The sequence below is a fragment of the Polyodon spathula genome, chromosome 16 (genome assembly GCF_017654505.1).
Source record: "Polyodon spathula isolate WHYD16114869_AA chromosome 16, ASM1765450v1, whole genome shotgun sequence".
NCBI classification, from domain to species: domain Eukaryota; kingdom Metazoa; phylum Chordata; class Actinopteri; order Acipenseriformes; family Polyodontidae; genus Polyodon; species Polyodon spathula.
This window is the reverse complement of record NC_054549.1, coordinates 11,266,509-11,285,150: the sequence shown is the minus strand read 5'-3', so window position 1 is coordinate 11,285,150 and position 18,642 is coordinate 11,266,509. Positions and strand designations below refer to the sequence as shown.

Genomic DNA, 18,642 nt, shown 5'->3' with positions numbered 1-18,642 from the left:
ATTACACTGATGCTTCAGAAACAGCAGGGATAGACTAACATTGAACGCTGTTAAACTGAGGACATTAGCTTTCATGAGCTTGTATTCAAAATAAGCAATTGTTGACAGGGAGGGGGGGGGAGGATAGGAGGGGGCACTGAGACGGCTAGGAGCTTATCCGAACCACACGCTGAAATGTCAGCTTTCCCTTTCCACATGCACAGCGGCTTTGAGTGTATTAGCTACCCTCTGATGGAGAAGATGCTTGAAAGAGACCACTCTAGAGGCTCAGACTCCCTTGCGGTGTCTAAATCCGGATTTGTGCTGACTGACTCCCCAGTCCCTGAGGGCGACGTGGAGTCTGGAAGTGGATCAGACACCATGGGCGGCAGGGGGGCGCCTCCCAGCAACCTGGATGGTGAGTGGAGATAATGAACGCAGCTTTGCCATTGGTGTTTGGCTCTAGTGATCTGTGTGTGTTTGTGTGTGTGTGTGTGTGTGTTTTAAATGACATCATTTTCACATAACCTCCAGATTGAAAACATTTACTTTTAATCGGGGCACCTTAGTAGGTGACCTCGTTCTGGGAGAAGTTTAGCAGCCTTTTTTGAGCGTCAGAGGTGAGGTAATTGGGGTTGTTAGATGTCATGAAGGATGGGATGAGTTTTAAAAATTATTTAGGATGTGGGTTTATACGGAAATGTTTTATTTAAATTGTTTTATTATTATTTCAAAAAATTCTGTTTTCAGATATGTAAGTTGTAAGTTCCAGTCCATCTCATCCTGTGTATAGATGTCACCCTGTGCATTACACATGGCACAATGTTTAAAAATATCAAGGCTCTTATTTGTTTAATAGGGGTTTCTGTGTATCCTTTTTGTGATTTAGGGTGACACCACTTACTGTAGCTTCACTTTGCAATACTATTCCTCAAACTGCGTGAGATGACTTTGCCTATACAATAAGAGACACACTACGCACAATCAATATAATAGTATTTAAAACATTCTCTTGCTCTTCTATCTCCTCTCTCGTCCGGCTTCTTTATAAATCAGTACTGTGTGTTCAATAAAACAAAGGTCAATGCCATGTAAAAATGAAGTGGGAGTAGATTGAATAACAGTGTTTGAATGTGTTTTCCATGCAGTGATTGCCAGTATTTCAGAAAATATTAAATGCTGTGATCTTAACTTCATATGCCATTTTATACCATTGGCTTGTATAGTTTTACTAAATTGAAATCCCCAGCCTCTTTCGATTTATAGGCCCAAGCCCTGATCTGACAAGCTGAAGTCAGGTTTGCTTGGCAGCGGGACCTTGTGTACTAGCAACACCTCTTACCATGTTTAATTTGATACCACAGGTTATTCACAAGGGTTTGGTATGATATCAGCACTTAGGTTATTAAGAACTCTGAACGCTGAGGTAGTATGTCATTTGACAGATTCATTGTTGTAAAAACACAGCAACTTCATCATCTTTTTCTGGTGCTTTTCCTAGATTTTGGAGACACATTCCAGGTGCACTCTGCGGGAGGGGACCTCTTAATGAGAAAATCAAATTTCATGAACTCTTAACAAAGACGAATGCAATAATAAGTTTAACGTATTATACCATCGTGGAATATCAGTTTGCTTTGAGAGTGTACAGCTCGGCACACAGAAAAAAGAAAGCCAAGTTTACAAAAAGTTTATTTTGTTATTCTTGCCTGAAGCCATTTGTAACCCACTAAAATCCAAGAGGCAATTCATAAATCATGAAAGGGTTTGATTAAAAGATGTTGTAGGCAGAGAGAGTCTGTGAATGAATAATATATATCTATTGATGATCCATCTTATCAGAGGCTCTTGGAGAAGGCAGAAGAAGCAGCAGAGGAAAGAGGTCTGGAGGAAGAGCCGAAGGTATAGGAGTTCTCTGCTTGAGACTGACTGGGCTTCTCTTGCTGATTCCTGCAGCACAGATATGCAGCCTTCATTTTACAGTGCCTGTTATTTGCTTTAAGGAACACTAAAGACGGTTTAAGATTTCATGAGCGATGCAAGAAAGTTAAGCTGGTGTAGCAGTTATTTCTGCTGTAGTTTTTACTGCAGCTGAAATCTGATCTTTGGTTGAATTCAAGGAAACATCCATTTCTATCTGCCTATAGCAGAACCAATAGGAACTGTGTCGACCTTGAAATTCCAAGAGTGAAAAGGTTAATCTGTGTAAACATCTTATGATGAAGAATTCCTGCCGTACAAAGCCCTTATTTTCTATTCGGTCATTACTGTAATGAAAAAAAAAAAAAATTAACAAAATATCTTTTAAAACTCAATGCAAACCCAGATATTAGCTATGCTGATACAAGTACAGTAAGTGGAGTATACTGTATAAATATGCTGTAGATAGTCACAGATATGGACATGGACATGCAATATCTATACATGCATATAGATATTGAGCCACATGAGCAGATAGATGGATCTAAAAGCAATCAATGTCATCAATCTCATCTAAATACCAATTACCTGCTGTCAGATTAAACTCACATTATCCCTAAGTTTCCCGACGAAGCTAGCCTGCAGTGCCTGGCCTTGTCAGTAGCTGTTATCATATTTGAAACGATTACCTCAACAGGAAGCAGCCTGATAAATATTTCATATCGGGCTCCATTAAAGAAGCAATAAGCACGTCACCATGAAAGATGAAAGCAGCAGTATTGCTGTTGTCTGCCAAGCTAACGATCCTATACTTTGGGGAGATCCATCGCATTTTCTGAAGGCATAATCGCACCTCAGGAAAAAAAAAAAAAAAAAAAAAACACAGCATTAAAACTGACACTTTCTTTACATTAATAATATTTAAGGATACTGCTTTATTCACGCTATTCTACCAAAGCAAATGTACTGTAACAGACAGAGGCTGGGCAATATCTAGCTACCTCTTAGTCCCCAAGTGTGTGAATGGTTTGAGAAGACACCATCTTGCATGGCCACACACAGTCCCATGATCTCAATCATGAATCCTCTACCTTCCTCTCTGCACCGATTGCGTGGAATATCTATAATGGAATGGAGCAACATTCCTCAAGACACTTTGCAGAGCCTGTGCCACATTGCGTGAGGGCTATGCCACAGGGCTAACGATGGCCCAACCCTATATTGGACACGTCCTAAATAAGTAACCAATCAGTGCATGACCACAAGGCGTTTCAAGTGTTTTAAGTGCCTAAAAACCCCAAATTGTGGGTGTTGTCGAGTGATTGAGAACAAGACTTTTGGGTTTAAAAGTGTCTTGGGGTGCACAGGAGTCAAATATGGGTCACATCACTATTGTGGTATTAGGCCATTTTTTTAGAGGTAAATAATTATAGCCTTCATCAATACGTGTATATATATATAACCTATATCATGTATATATATATATATATATATATATATATATATATATATATATATATATATATATATATATATATATATATATATATATATATATATATATAAATAAATTCCAGATTACCTGGAAGTATGACTTAGCAGTCTTTGGGCATTTGCCGGCAAATATCAATTATTGTATGATTTCCCGTCAAAGGTTAATTGATGTCAAAAAATGTAGACTGTTCTACCAAATAGACACGCCCTACCTTGCACTTCTAGCAATTATTCAATAATTATCCATGAATGAGCGGCATTGGTCAACCATTTAGAAATAACTTGTATGGTTCCTTTATTTATTGATTTCTGGGAGAATCACTTAAGGCGATCAATAACATTTACTTAAAGTTCCTAGTAATAGTAAAGAGAATTTAAGAGGCTAAGCTGCACTGTCCATTTCACCCTTCTATAAAAACACTGACCTTGGCTAGAAAAATCGTGAAATTATTATTATTTCTTTTTATATACATACATAGGTTTCAGTGTAAAAACAAATGATTAAAAAAAATCAAAAAACTAGGAAATAGATTTCTCTGCAATCATATTCTTTTAAATATGTTCTAAATTCCAGTACTGGAATTGAGATAATAGATCGGAAGTGTCTAGTACTCAAACAAACCACAAACGAGTTGGAGAGGGGCCACTACAGTATGAGTTTCTGAGTTAATAAGAATTATTATCCTTTATTATCTGACTGATCACTGTTATCCGATACAGCTGTTTTTCAGGAATCTTGCCCCCTAAAATGAACTGGCATTCCCAGCTGGATTTAAAACCTTATGATCTTATATCCTGAAATTACGAGGGATATACTGAGAAGGAATTTTGCGTGGACCCCTTCATCCCCTTTGCCAGCTAGTCACATGCTGTAGGGCATCTTCTTGTATTCAGATAAGGAGACTATTGCACCTAGTAGCCAGTTATGTTCTTACGCTTTAGCTGTATCTAATATGATTTCATATTTAGCTTAATGGCTCGTGTGACAGCAGCCTCCAGCCAGGTCATATCCTTGTAACAAATTGCCAGCAGTTAAAAGGTTAACTCTAAAGCGACGCTGCCTTTGATCTGCAGACATTTCAATGGAACATATTATGAGTCATTCCGCTGACTTACTGCCTATTCCAGAGCAACAACAGAGCATCTAAACTCAGTAACAGGGAAGGAACAAGATCAAAGAGAGATGTTAGCAGTTTGATCCATTCAGACATTTTAGAAAGGAAATACTATATAGTCCTTTATTTATTTTTAACACTTTTTTTGTTATGTTTATTTATTTATTTATTCTGAATACCTGTTTACCAATCGTTTAAAAAAGAAACAAAACAAATCATCCCATTCATATTTTATGCTGGTTTTCTTTCATCTAATCTGCAGTGAGTTTCCCATCTCTATCTCGGCTCTCATCCAATGAGAGTCACAGTGCAGTGAAGCCAGCATCACCTAAATCAAATAGTGGACTACAGAAGAAATAAACTAACACAAAATGTGTAGTAGGTAACTCGGATGGAGTAAACTGCACCACAGTTTGTCTTTTCACTAAATAAGAACAGGAACGCTGTAAGTATTGTTTGTGGGAGTTAACTAATGATTGTTGTCAAATCAGTGAAATTTCTGTCAGGAAATTGTAGCCTTTGTGAAGCAGAGAGCTTTATTTTTTGAATGTTGATCATGTGCTACCCTTGAACATCATGAAGAAGCTGAGCTGCATGTGAAGCAATAGCCCACTGAGCACAAAACCTGTTCCAAACCCCCCACGTTCAACCTAGGAGCAGCCAAAACCAGTCAAGCATATTGGAAGCTATTTTGTTATAGATGAATACGGGGTTCCCATATTTCTCTTTGGTGCAGCTTTATTAAAAACATACAGAACCATTATGCATGCACCTGCTCCCTCGGGTGTAGCGTTCACAGGCACTCAAGCTTTGTGAAAGCACTGGAATTTATTTGATTAAATTGACTCGGATTAAAATGGTAAAAATACTTAAAACAGCATCTGTCAATCCTCTGCAGAATTTAAAATGAAGCATAATCTCTATTTGATATCTAACGATAAACTATTACAAAATATTAAGGAAAAATTAAGATCTTGTTACTTAATCTTGTTTGGGGATCCATCGAGATCCTTATAATTGATAATATGATAATCTTGTGCGGCTCCCTTGTAAACTGAACGTTTTGTTGATTTAATTATAAAGTTAATTGATTGTTACGTGCTGTGCTTTATTATTTATGAAGGTAGGGACTTGGAAGGATGCTCTTTGATTGCTTTAAAAGACCCTGATTAGCACTAATCTTGGACAACCTAGTGTTAACTTAGGTAAGTTAGGTCCAGTTGAGGTCTGTGAAACCACATGTTATTTATGATTCGGTTTTTGGGTTTTAGTTGGGAGAACTTGATTTAGGTATAATATCAAATAATCTGCAGTACCTGTAACCTGCCAAATTAGGCTATGAAATAAATAAAAAATAATAATAAAATACATTTTACCAGTAAAAAGTCAACCAGAAACCATAATAGCAGTACAGTATTTCCTGCCAGATTTTGAAATGTTTTTTTTTTCAGTTTTTCATTAAGTATATATGGAAAACTACAAAGCGGTATATACTTCAATATATTATCGTAACATTATTCAGCAGGCATCATTCGACTTTGTGAATATAATTTATAATAGTATAGGGTGATGCAAAACTTTTGGCCAGAGCTGTATATAACATGCATAAATATGTATTTTAAAAAAGAAAAACAAAACGGCTTTGTTTCAAATATATTCACATTGAAATCATCACGGTTTCACTTGATGTGCTGAGCTAACCTGCAACCTAATCAGCGCACAACAGGTGGCCTTGATCCTAAAGCATTAGGGAAAAAGTTCTTAGGTATTCCAACAGTAGATGTATATTCCTATCACATTTCTGTAGCATTCAAAAGTAATCCTTATAACACCATTTGACACAGTTTCTTCCTGGCTTTTCTTTGTAACAGGCAAAACAGTATCAACACATCAGATTGAAGAATATGGAACCTCGAACAATATTGAGACAGTTACTGGTAAATCTGTATTTATTAATAACAGATCTTTCGTTTCAACAGATAAATATTGACTCTTCAATTACCACTGTTCTATTTCTAGTGCACACATGATGTATTTAACTCCCAGTCTGTGTTTTGAATCATGTATATAAGGCTATACGGTGGAATTGCCTGCATTCTGGGCTGCATGAATCCCTGTATTAGATGTTTAAAATCCAGTCTGTTGCTAATTTACAAGCTCATTTAAACTGAATCCTGAACAAGTGTGCACATTAACCTCAGAGCTAGTTATTTAGGTGTTCCCCACTGCTCTTCTGGTTCATTGTTCAGCAATAGAAGGGCTTTTCGATGGCAGTGTGCACTGAAGCAACATCAATTATTACTTGTTCAGCCTGGAAGATGTGACTGGTCATTTATTTTCCAAAGCAGGTCCATCAGACGCACAGCATTAGGCTTTCTGCTGTGCTATAGTTGAAATATAGCATAGGATATTGTTCTTTTATGCACTTCTTAATGGAGTAGCTCAGAAAAAAAAAAAAAGTGGGAGGTACAAGAGCACAGGATTGTGATGCTTGCTGGGAAACATCCAAAGGTCGTAACCTTCTGTAAATCTCCTGACATCTCAAATGAACGTCAAACACGCTTAGACGTGTCTGTCTTCCATGAGGTTACATTAAAAATTGAAACATGCCTAACAATAGATGTCCAGCAACAAACTAGATGTTCATGGAGTGGATCTTGAAATAATATATATATATATATATATATATATATATATATATATATATATATATATATATATATATATGGTGCGTTTTACTTTACAGCTCAATAAATATAATAGAAAATGTAAATAACATTGTAACCTCATGTATTTAGGTTTACGCTGAAAACAAATAATAACGTTCAGCAGACATAGTTTTTAAAAAAGGTATCTCTTATGTTAAATCGTTTTTGCCTTTTGTCAATAATCCTATTGAGAACAAATCAAAAACATTTAACAGATGTCACTAGTAGCATTTATGTACAGCTAAAAGCACTGCTAAAATATTGTAATTGTACATTATAACGTTTATTAGGAGGCTGAAAACAAAGGTGTCAGACCTGGCTTGTAAGGCAACTGAACTTAATATTTGCTTGCATGTGTGTGTCCTGCTGTTCTTATCCTATGAAGTTCAAACGAGGCAGTCGCTCAAGGGGAAAAGTAGCTGGTGATAATCCATTGCTCTTCATGCTACACTAATGGAGTGAGGTATGAAGGTCAGACTGATCGTGCCAGATCACAAAGCAGCCTTGTTAATGTAGCTGCCCGGCTCATTGCTCTCCAGTTCGGTTAGGTGAGAAAATTGACCTCTGCACGTTTTCCTTTGGGCCTGCCCCTATACCCACAACAAGTACAGAGACTTCCTCAGAGGGCTTTCAATTAGTTTTCCTAACAGAGAATAGGGACATCTTTAATGACCCAGAGCACCCTTGTACGGTCAATTATCTTCACACCTAGATACTCGCAGTCAATATTCTTCAAAAATGAATGGTTTTGTTATTTGGCCTTCTGGAGCATAGGAGGCAGTAAGCAGCACAGAAAATACAGTTATAGAACATTTGATTTGACAACAGCCACACAGTGTAATAAAATGCAAAGTACATTGTTTTAGGACTAAATCTGTCGGTTTGAAATTAATGTTGTAAATTGAATGAAGTTATTTTCAATATGCTTCTATTTTAACCAGTGGTCTTAAATCTGAAGGTACTGGAACGTCATTAAAATATTGATTTTCTTAAACAGGAATTGTTATACAAATTTACATTTTATTTGAATACTGAACTTCTAGAAACACATCTAATAGGTAATGCGTTTATCGAATTTCTGCAAGTATTTCAACAAAGTGTCTTTCTCCATGCTGTCTGAGTGCTTCACTTTATTTGCGTGTCTGTGTGTGTGTCAGAGGCTTCGTTTGTGTTTGTGTCCGCAGTCAGAGAGGATGCACTGTTGCAATCATCTTCGCCAGCATTATTAGTCTTCTTTAAGAAGGTGTTCATAATAGAAGTTCCTCATGCTTTTTTTCATTGAATCCAGAGGACTACTGACTACAGCCTGATTTTAGCTATCTTGTCTAACAAATACACAGCATAAAATGTGCAAAGCTCATGCTGTCATTGCCTACCAAAGTCATTGCCTACCAAAGTCAAATAAATATTAATGTTCTTTCCTGGTCACCTTTTTTACCCAGTGTGACCTGTTATCAGTCCCACATTGCTGCAACACGTTCAGCTTCACTCGTCAGGTGTTTGCTGCACCGATTCTTTTAATATTTATATCATTTAAATTTTTCTTTCAACGATCCACCAACTTGGCAACTAAAAGAAAGAAATCTTCTGCAAAGCCACATTTCCATTTGAATGCTGATTTCAGTTCCCAGCTGTGCACTTTAGCATCTGTGTAATCACATGCTTCTCTGTCAATCAGCCTTGTGCTTATGCATTGAAACAGAAAAAAAAAACCTGCTTCCGAGAATCATCCCACTAAGAAATCAAGTGTCAAAATCGTGCACTGTGCACAAGAGCCGTATGATTGAGGATTCATCTTTTCTTTTTCTTTTATGGAAAGATAAAGCAGAAATCAGTCTAGTTCAAAGTTTGAGGCAAATGAAGAATAAGACGTTTATACTCACGGATCCAGACTAGATTATAGCTTTCAGAGAATCACTAAGGGTTCTGTTAGAATATTCCCATCCAGGTTTCATAATACACTCAGTAAAGTCCCATTAGAATCCAAGATAAACAGTAACACCTTCAAGGGCAGGTCATTTTTTCCCCATATATTCTACAACGTAATTGAAATATTTAACGCAATGGTCAATATGATGTCTAAGTCCCAGTACCCACAAAGATTTGTGTATCAGTCAGTTTGTATCAAACAGGCATTGTATACAACAGCCTGTGATGCCACTGTGTGGCTTTAAAACACCAAAATGTACTGTTTCTTAAAATACATCTGGCTGGATATATGAAAAAAGTCCAATTGCATCTAAAACATCTGAGGGATGTGGCCTTGAGTAAATTAAGGTCATTTTGATATGAAGGAATGCACCAGTCTGGTCACCAGAGGTGAACCATATATCAGGGTCTAATGATCTCAACAGTGGTAGTCTTAATACTGCCACCCTGAAACATATTGCATTGCATTTTGATCGCTCATCCCTTGGGGCAAAACCCCAGCAACATTTGCAAGAACTAGATTGGTCTGATTATAGGCACGTCTAACTTGACTGTCCTCAAAGTAGGACACAGCCGTTTGTAGCCAAAACCTAAGGATTTCTATAAAGACATATTGATTTAGAATGCATCCAATTACTTAAACAGAGCTTGTGTTCTGATTCTTTCAAAGACACATTTTATTTGGCACACAGTGGTTTAACATGGTTTAATTAGATATTGCTAGAGTATATCTCTTTCAACTTCAATTTACAGGCTTTTGGTACTTAGGACAGCACAATAAATTGTGTATTTCTTCTGAATTTTACAAGGGTATTGGTTTAATGTCCATTTTGGAAAAATCTCAACCCCTTTAAATAATCTGTGATTTTATAATATCATTTTTACTTTGTGCACAGCGCCACCTGGTGTAATTGTGGCAGATCATCACTCTTTAAAGGGTAGTATCATTGAGTGTCATTCTTATTAGTTACATTACAGAAAGTAGTTCTTTTGATTGAAATTCAGACCGGGTAGTTCAACTGTTTTAATAAATGACGTGTTAGAACAAGATGTACTAGAATATTCTTAAAGTGTTGTTAGTTTTGAAATCAAGTCTTATCATAACTGGTGAAACGAGTAGGCAGAGAAAAAAAATAATCCTTGATCCAGTATTATAAAATCTAAATGTATTATTATTATTCTTTTTTTTTTTTTTTTAAATAACTAATCAACGACGCACGCGGTGACATTCGTGACTATTAAAGCGCATTAAGATTTGTATTGAATTTCTGTTTCTAAATTAAATCCTTCTTGTCACATCAAAACACAAGCAGATTTCCTGGACTTTAATCCTAAAATGCACAAACATGTGTTATTCCCCCCCCCCCCACTATAATTTGCACCCCAAACTGAAAAACAGATTTCCTCTCCTCCATGTATCCACAGGGCTGCAAGCTTAGGGACTTTACAGTTAGATTACTAGCATTACATAGGCGCAAATAATAGGGCCCTAGCAACAGACAGAACAGTCTTGTGACGGTAAAGCTTGCAGCTTATCTCAGGTAGGAAATTAGAATCTTTAAATTCACATTTTCACGTTTTTACTTCTGTTTTTGAAGACTTATTCTACCCTAAAGCCCTGAAATGCGTGACTTTATCATTATTTTTTAAATAGAGCACCTCCAGTCCGAGTCCCTAACCCCATGTCAAACGGCGCATTGGGATTAGCAGCAGGGTAGCGAGGTGTGTACCGTCGTGTGCTCAGAGAGCGTGTGAGGTATGATCACTGTCAGGAGCTCTTTCCTTTCCTTTCTTACTCCAGCAGATTCAGGTGTTTTCATTTGTTTGACTTCGTACAGTACTGGCGTGTTTCTTTTGCGTTTGTTTGGTTATGTTTCTGGTCTGTTCTTTCAGTTTTGTACAGCTGTGTTTTCTTTAACGATGTAGAGATGATTGGGGTGACAGCTCAAAAGAAAAGGTAAATACAAACGGCTAATTCCTTCCCTGGAAACTGACCAATTATCAACAATGAGGACTGTCAAATGCAGGATTAAGCTTCTCAAGTTGAAAAAAACAAGACATGCTGCAGATCTTTTAGGTATTAATTGCAACAGTACCTGGAGAAAGAGAATACATCACTGAAACAAAAGAGTTATACGTAAAGTCATGCACAAGCACGTCTACACTTGAAAGAAAATTATATTTCAGTTGTTACTGGCTTGTCTGTATATTTAAAAAAAAAAAAAAAAAGCAAAAAAAAATTCTTAAATTCCCCGTATTCTCATTCTCCTGCCTAGGAGATATAAAGTTCTGTGTAGGAAATACTTTTTTTTTTTTTTTTTTTTTTAATTTGCACTAGGATGCTTCCATACTTTAGCAAACCATGTGAACAGATCTGAGCAAGAATGTCCCTGCAGTTTTATAAATTGTATTAAAACAAAAGATCTTAAATTCAACTGGAAGAATCACCTTTTATTAACGTTTTCTGAAATCTAATAAAAAGTAACTTGAAAAAAAACATCTTTAACGTAATGCATATTTTATATTTAGCCTCGTCCTGTTTTTTATGTTTTTTGGGGTTTTTTTTTGTCTTTGTCAGGTACAGTAAGGTGTCTGGATCAAGCACTTGTTTACCCAGGTCAAAGGACTGATAATTGCAAGATTGGTATTCAACAGGCAAGCTTAGGCATATATATATACATCTCAAACCTTCAGCACAAATTGGATTGAGAGAGAGAGAGAGAGAGAGAGAGAGAGAGAGAGAGAGAGAGAGAGAGAGAGAGATAACCTCGACGTACCTCTTTTTATTACTAAGGACAAAATTAAAAACGAGAAGGGGACATTTAATATTAAAATTAATGGAGCGTGTTTTTTTGCCGGTGATGTAGGCAATTTGCTGTGTCCCCTTTTTTTATGTACTCTCAAGCATGTATTCTATGAAACATTGTGGAGACTCTGCATCTATTTTAATAGTAGTGTGATTTAATGCCAGAATGTCCTTGTGGCAAATGAGGTGGGAAGTGCAAAGGCAGTTCAAGATCTCCTGACTGTGGAATTTATCTCCACTTTTAGCCACTTGGTTTATGGGACAAGAAGTACAGCAGGCAAACTGTTAGTCTTGTCTTATAATAGATCCATACAATATATCAGGCTGCTACTGTTAACCCTTGTGGCTATGCCACAATACATCCTCTGTCCAGCTATGCTCCTGGGCTCAGTTGCACCACCCTTAGCTTAGCTGTGGCGCAAGTTACATATTACCATAGAAGAGACGTTTTACCTTTTTTTAGATGATGCAACCCAGTGCTGACATCCAACGCAGAGAGGTTATGTTCTCCAAGGAAATGCACTATAAAGAAACATTTTGCCCTGTAACATCTGGTGCATTCCACGGATATTCAATTATTTGTTCCTGGTGTGGGCTTTAAGAACATTACAATTGAGAGGTAGCCTGTTGCAAAATCAATGCTCATCTGGTTCCTAGTAGCTTATTGACCTTTGTTTGGTCTTGAAGGATCCCAATGATTCAGCATCAACAACATGGATAGGTAACCTATTTCATACACTTACCACTCTCTGTGTAAAGAAGTGTCTCCTACCCTCTGTCCTAAGGTGCCTTTTAATTTCCAACTGTGTTGCTCTTGGTTTCTGTCCTGCGCTTAAGGTATGGATTAGGGAATTCAGCGATCTACCACGTGGGATCCCTACATGTAACTCAATCCAGAGCTGGGGAAATGATGGAATAGCGGTTTTATGGGATTTCCAAGTCACTAACTCCTACAGTCCTGTGAAAGCTAAGGCTCTATTATCTCCTGATCGGTGTATTAACCTTTCATATAAATAGCAATATTGATACAGCAGAGCTCAGCGGCAGTAGCCATCCATTGTTCAACCTTTAGTTTCCAGTTACCTTCATTCATTCTTCAGCTCTCAATCCCAATTATTTGGCAACCTGGATCAAATGACGAGAAACCACCAGAGTATATATTTCAGAGAGCTTTAGAAGGGGACAGACAGTGGGCTGCGTGCAGTTAAAAAATAAAACGTTGTTCCTGCTTTGGAGTCATTTTGGTCTTTCATCTTCGAGCCCTGCCTTTAGGAGTCAGAGTGGAGATGAAAAGTTACCTTGATAAGAACTGATGTCCATGAAAACATAAAAGATGGTTAAATTGGGCTTGTGTGGATGTATATCTGATATTGATTTCAGGCAAGGTTCGCTAACAAGCTCAAGAGCACAATTTAAAAAGAAGAAACAAAAGTGAGAAAAAAAAACTAAATTGAACTTCCATACGTAGCGCCTGCCCCTCTCCTGCAGAGTTTAATGAACTCCGGAGAGAGACACTGCCTCCCATTACCTCTTAATTTAGCCAAACAGCATGTGCTTAGTGCCTGTGCCCTGAAGCTGCCAACGAGCTGCCAAAGGTCCTGCTGCAGAGAGAGGACAGGGTGAGTTTATATCAGGCATTTACAGGAGAGATGCAGCATGTCTTTTCCAGGCAAAACTTGGCTTAGCAAAATGGGGAGTTGGGTTGTACTGATTTGCTGTGACAGATTTTTTTACTGGCAGAATTAAATCAATGTTTAAATTCTTCATAAAGATTTTGTTTTACCCTGTGTCTTTAGAAACCTGGTGCTTTTTACAAATCCAGTACCCAGTGTGTAGGTTAAACATTAGTGAATTTAATCAACCGAATGGTTTAAGGACCCCTTGTCCTGGATCCATAGATTGCAGTACTGTAATTCATCATACGTAGATATTGCATCTAAAAGAACATTTGTTTCCTTGGTTTACATGGCAACTCAATCTGGTGTTGTCAAATCAGTTGATAACAGCAGGAAGCACAAGGCTGCAAGGTCTGGATGACCAGGACTGCTCAGGACAATTACCTCTACAATGTTAAACGCAGAAATATAGTGGTGGATTACATTTTGAACATCCAACTTGTAAAATGACCTGCTTTCAGCTTTAAATGATGTTTGTTATCTGCTTGGGTTGCTGGAGAAGTGCCATGTGCTTTATCTGCTTCAGATAAGTAGAATGCCAGACTGGATTTGGTTCAGAGCAGTGGTTCTCCCTATAGTGCATTGTGGCCCACTATTAGCATTTCTTAAGAAACCTGTAACACTGTAAATAAACTGTAAATATGTATATATACACACACAGAATACATAGAAGGTCATTGCTCCTGCAACCCAGAGTTTGGGAACCCCTGATCTAGAGCAACATGCTTGATCCTAATCATTGTTTTCTCCTCGTTCTCATTACCCAGTAGCGTTTGGTCTTATAAACAAGGTATACCCATGATTGCAGATTTGTTCAAAAGATGCAAATTAGTAATGACAAAAAAACAAACCCAAACAAAGAGCAACATGGGGAATATTTATATATACTTGAAAAAATGCTCTTATGTGCTGTTTGTTTATAGAAGGGGTGAGGTGGGGGTGAACATTGATAATGACTTTTGAACAACAGCAGATCCTGTTTGAAAATGATCAGCGTTTATCTTGTGTTCTACAGGTTATAGCAATTTCCTTTTACCTTTTTCAATCTCGAAATTCTTTCTCCTCCACCCACCCCTCTCCTCTCTAATGCTGGACTGTAAAGTCTTGGCTGTTGTTTTGTTCTTTAAGATGTCAGTATAGTACGATGAGTCGGAAACAGTAGCAATGTACAGTAATCTTGGTAACACTGTATTTAATTAAAAATACATGCAACATTTAATGACGTATTGGAACCGCTTGCTGCAGAAGGACCCCTGTTAACAATTTACCAGAAAGTATATCAAGTCAATAAAGATTACTCTAGGAAGGGTTAACGTACCAATATGGCGAATAACTTTTAAAAAAGAAACACATACTTATACCAAATGGGACCCATAAACTGGCTCAAGTACCTTTTTTTTATTCATGTACAAGTTCATTCATAGTCCTTGGTTGACTTCTGTTCAAGCCTTATTGGTTCATTAGTGTCTGACCATGACAGCTGCCGTGCTTAGCAGTGCGCGTTCATTCCTTATGATTAACGTCACAGTTCTTTTCATTTATAGATTCTCGTTTTTGACTGATTGAGGTCAACTTCAGATGAAAAGGAAGAAAGCTTGGTGTGTCTGCTCACCTTTCAAGCAGACAACTCCCTGGCATTATTCTCTACCTCCCGCAAGGCCAATAAAAACCAATCACTGCCATTTGATGACAATATGACTTCTTATGGATTAGCCCATAAACCGCCTATAACTGTTTATACCCTGTTATTAGACCTGCAGATTTTACGATAATTGCTGATGTCTAACGTACCGATGATGAGACACCTCCCCCACAAACGCGCTTTTTTTTTCCCCCTAGCTTATTACCTGCACCCTCTCTCCAAGTGATTAGTACTATAATTGAGTCAGTTGTAAAAAAAAAAAAAAAAAAAAAAAGATAATGATGTGACATTTCTGTTGTGTGGGGAGGTCAGATCACCCTGTCTCTCTACGGCAGTCAAAGGGATTGTCGCACCTGCTGCTTCGTCCCCCAGGCATTAGCCTAACCTTTATCCAGCAGGTCTTGTTATAATTGTACTAATTAAAATACACACAGGGGGAAGGCAAAGGCACAGCCTTTCACTTCGTCCTCCTTCTACCACAACCTTTCCTCTTAAAAATCTGCAGAACCCTCGCTTGAAATTTGCAGGAAAGAAAGACTGCATTTTGGCAGAGGATTCGAATCCAGATGTACAGGAAATTACAGACTAGCAAAGTCGAGAGAAACAGGCTCAGCGGATTATCTCTGCTGAACAGCAGCGAGTCTTTAAAGGGCTAGTAATGGCCAGTAATAGCAGTTCATGTCGGAAATCATACTGATTGCAGCTTTTGCTGGCTCTTGGCAATTAAACCCTTCTATTAAAAACAATAATATTCTTACAGATATGCTGAACAGGAATTCTTGTAATTTTCAGAGTGTGTGTGTGTATTAATTGCTGCTAATAGAGTATTTACCCTGTGAGTAAGTAAACATTTCGTACCTGTCTTTCAGGTTTTACCGCTGCTAATCTTTAAAAGGGAGTTAAAGTACAGTATAGCACTTTCAAGGTGTTCTTTTGAAACAATGTAATTCATCACCTCAACTCGGAACGTGTGGGTTGCTTCCAATTGTTCACCTGAATTGTTTGTGGCAGATCTGCATTTTGTGTTGAGTGTTACCTGATGCTGTCACTTGTCACTAGACAGAAGCATAATTTTAATAGCTATGCTGTAATTAGTCATGGCATCGCACGCAAGCCCTGTTGTTTGTGTAGCTGCTAAGAAGTTTTTGATGTTAAATTGGGAACGTTGCATTAGTTGGCATGTTGAAAATGGCATTCCAAGAAGGCACTGAAACGTGCAGCATATGTGACAAGCACCAGTGATTGACCAAGCCGGTGTTCCAGAAAACACGTCTTCCTATGTTGGCTTTGGAATGGTTTTGGAGATATTTTTATCCGTCAGTTGCTGTGTTAGCAATAATTTTGGGTGTTGCTAACGGTGATTTTGAATGGCTTTATCTTTGGGATCTTGGATAAGCATTAAGCCTAAAGTGAAGTCTATGGTGGAAATTGCACATCAAATTCAAAGTCTTGGCTCAACACTGTTATATCATATTAAACAGCGGATGTCACAAAAAGCTTCTTAATGGTGCTGCTTTTTGCATTCTCGGCTTGGGAGCCAGTATTTTTAAGTGTGCGCATGTTTAATAGGAGTGTACATGTTTCAGTTTTGAGAAGCCACAATTATGTGTGCGCTGTCTTCCTGGAAAGCCGGACAAGTCCTAGGACTGAGCAGAACAAGAGTGCAAATCACTTCATCTCAAGTGCTTGGGAAAACATGATCCAGGCTTAGTTGCATTAATAGTTGGTTCAGGATTCCCTTAAAGATTGTTGCAGTTGACCTTGGGAGATAATCAGTGCAGCAGAGTGACGAGAGAAATACTAGCAGTTAAAGAGTGTTGTTAGATTACCTAATCCCCACACTTTACCTACATAGCAACTACATTATTAGTCAATATGTTGTGTGCAGAGTGTTATTATAAGTGAACTCAAGTAGTTAGGGCAAACAGCTGTCCGCACAATAAGTTTGTTTTTATTTTTTTATTTTATTTTTTTAAATTATTTTAATACAGGAAACCTGGAGTTCTCAGGGTCAGAGGATGATTGGCAACCCCCTCCAGCCAATCAGAGAGTAGAAGCAGGCTGTGCTAAATTCCAAAATGTCATGCTTGCCCCTCCTCCCACAAACTACCAGGTTTTTCTGGTGATGGATGAATTGGAAAAGGTAAGTGTTTAAATGCATTTTTAATTGTGCATCACTGTGCACTGCTGCTGGCAGAAAGGCTAAGTTTGTGAAAGTATTGTATTACAGCACCTGCACATTGTACTTGTTCGTTATTCATCCATCCTTATATGTGGAATAACTACAGTAAGAACCCGCTATCCATCCTTACTCATCTGTATATGAAGGTGAAAGCCTTTGCATTCCTTTGCCAATGTACTCAAGCCATGACATGCAATGCAATACTAAACAAGGCTGTTTATGGAAAAATCCACACACACACACAAAAAAGCAATGAAACACAGGCTTCGATCTTCAGAGGTAATAGGCTTTCTACGCAGAAACACTCGATTTTGTGCCATGAAACCCTTTTGCTTCTTAATGAAGATGGGGATATTCAATGCAGCCCCATGTTTAGATCAGTTGAAGAGAATAGCATTTCCTCTCTTCTCTTTCAGCAAAAAGCAGCTGGAAGCCAGCTGGCAAAGCTTCTTCAGAGAAACTGACGTCATCCCTGGACAGAAGTGCTGACAGCAGGTAGGAGAGAAAATGGCGCCTGCAAATGGAAACCATTCATATCTTAAGCCTCGAGGACGAATCATCATAATAATAATAACAATAACAATCTTCTAATCGTTGCATTTCTATAGCATGTTTCATGCGCTGAGGAATCTCAAAGCACTTTACTAATTCCGTTCATTTACAGAACAAGGTACAGTGACCACAGCTGGCAAACACTGCTGGGCTCCGCGGTTGCCCTACGTGCAAATTTGCATTGCAGACATTTCGTTTAGGTAGTGCCATGTGTGATCGCCTAGTAAAAAGAATACAGAAAATATCACAAAAAAAAAATGTATTTTAAGAATTCAAAACAAAGCCGAAGGTTTGAATAAAAAGGATGATCTCCGATATTTGAATGTTTGAAAGTATTGCTTTCCTTAGTAATAAATTAGCATATAGAAAAGAAAACATAATAAATAAGAGTTACATATAATGAATGAAACAAAAAAAGACACCATTTAAAATAGTTAAATGGATAAAATCTTTTCAAAGTGCTGAAGAGCATTTGTTTTGGGGGATTAGAAAGCAAACAGTTTAATTGAAATAGAAAAATCAGACAAAACTGGCATCGCTGGTCACAAGTTGAAAAGGTTTTGAAGAACGAAATAGACGTCCAGTAGTGAATAGCTATAATCCATTCAGAAGCTGATTCATTTAACATCACAATAACGT

General features: G+C 37.7%; 1 protein-coding gene across 3 annotated transcripts in view; it reads left to right on the top strand.

The window, feature by feature from the left end:
- The window catches only part of LOC121328248 (MORN repeat-containing protein 1-like), a 50,408-nt gene that overhangs the window by 11,437 nt on the left and 20,329 nt on the right, over nucleotides 1-18,642 (top strand). For 2 of the 3 annotated variants that reach the window (XR_005951664.1, XM_041272819.1), the window contains exons 10-12: nucleotides 204-397; nucleotides 17,261-17,412; nucleotides 17,868-17,946. Coding sequence is in view for 2 of the 3 variants with exons in the window: in XM_041272819.1 (XP_041128753.1) it covers nucleotides 204-397; nucleotides 17,261-17,412; nucleotides 17,868-17,915 (394 nt within the window). In the remaining variant the exon portion in view is untranslated. Of the gene's footprint in view, nucleotides 1-203; nucleotides 398-1,480; nucleotides 1,770-17,260; nucleotides 17,413-17,867; nucleotides 17,947-18,642 lie in introns of those variants that run through there. The other variant, XM_041272820.1, reaches the window with a different exon arrangement.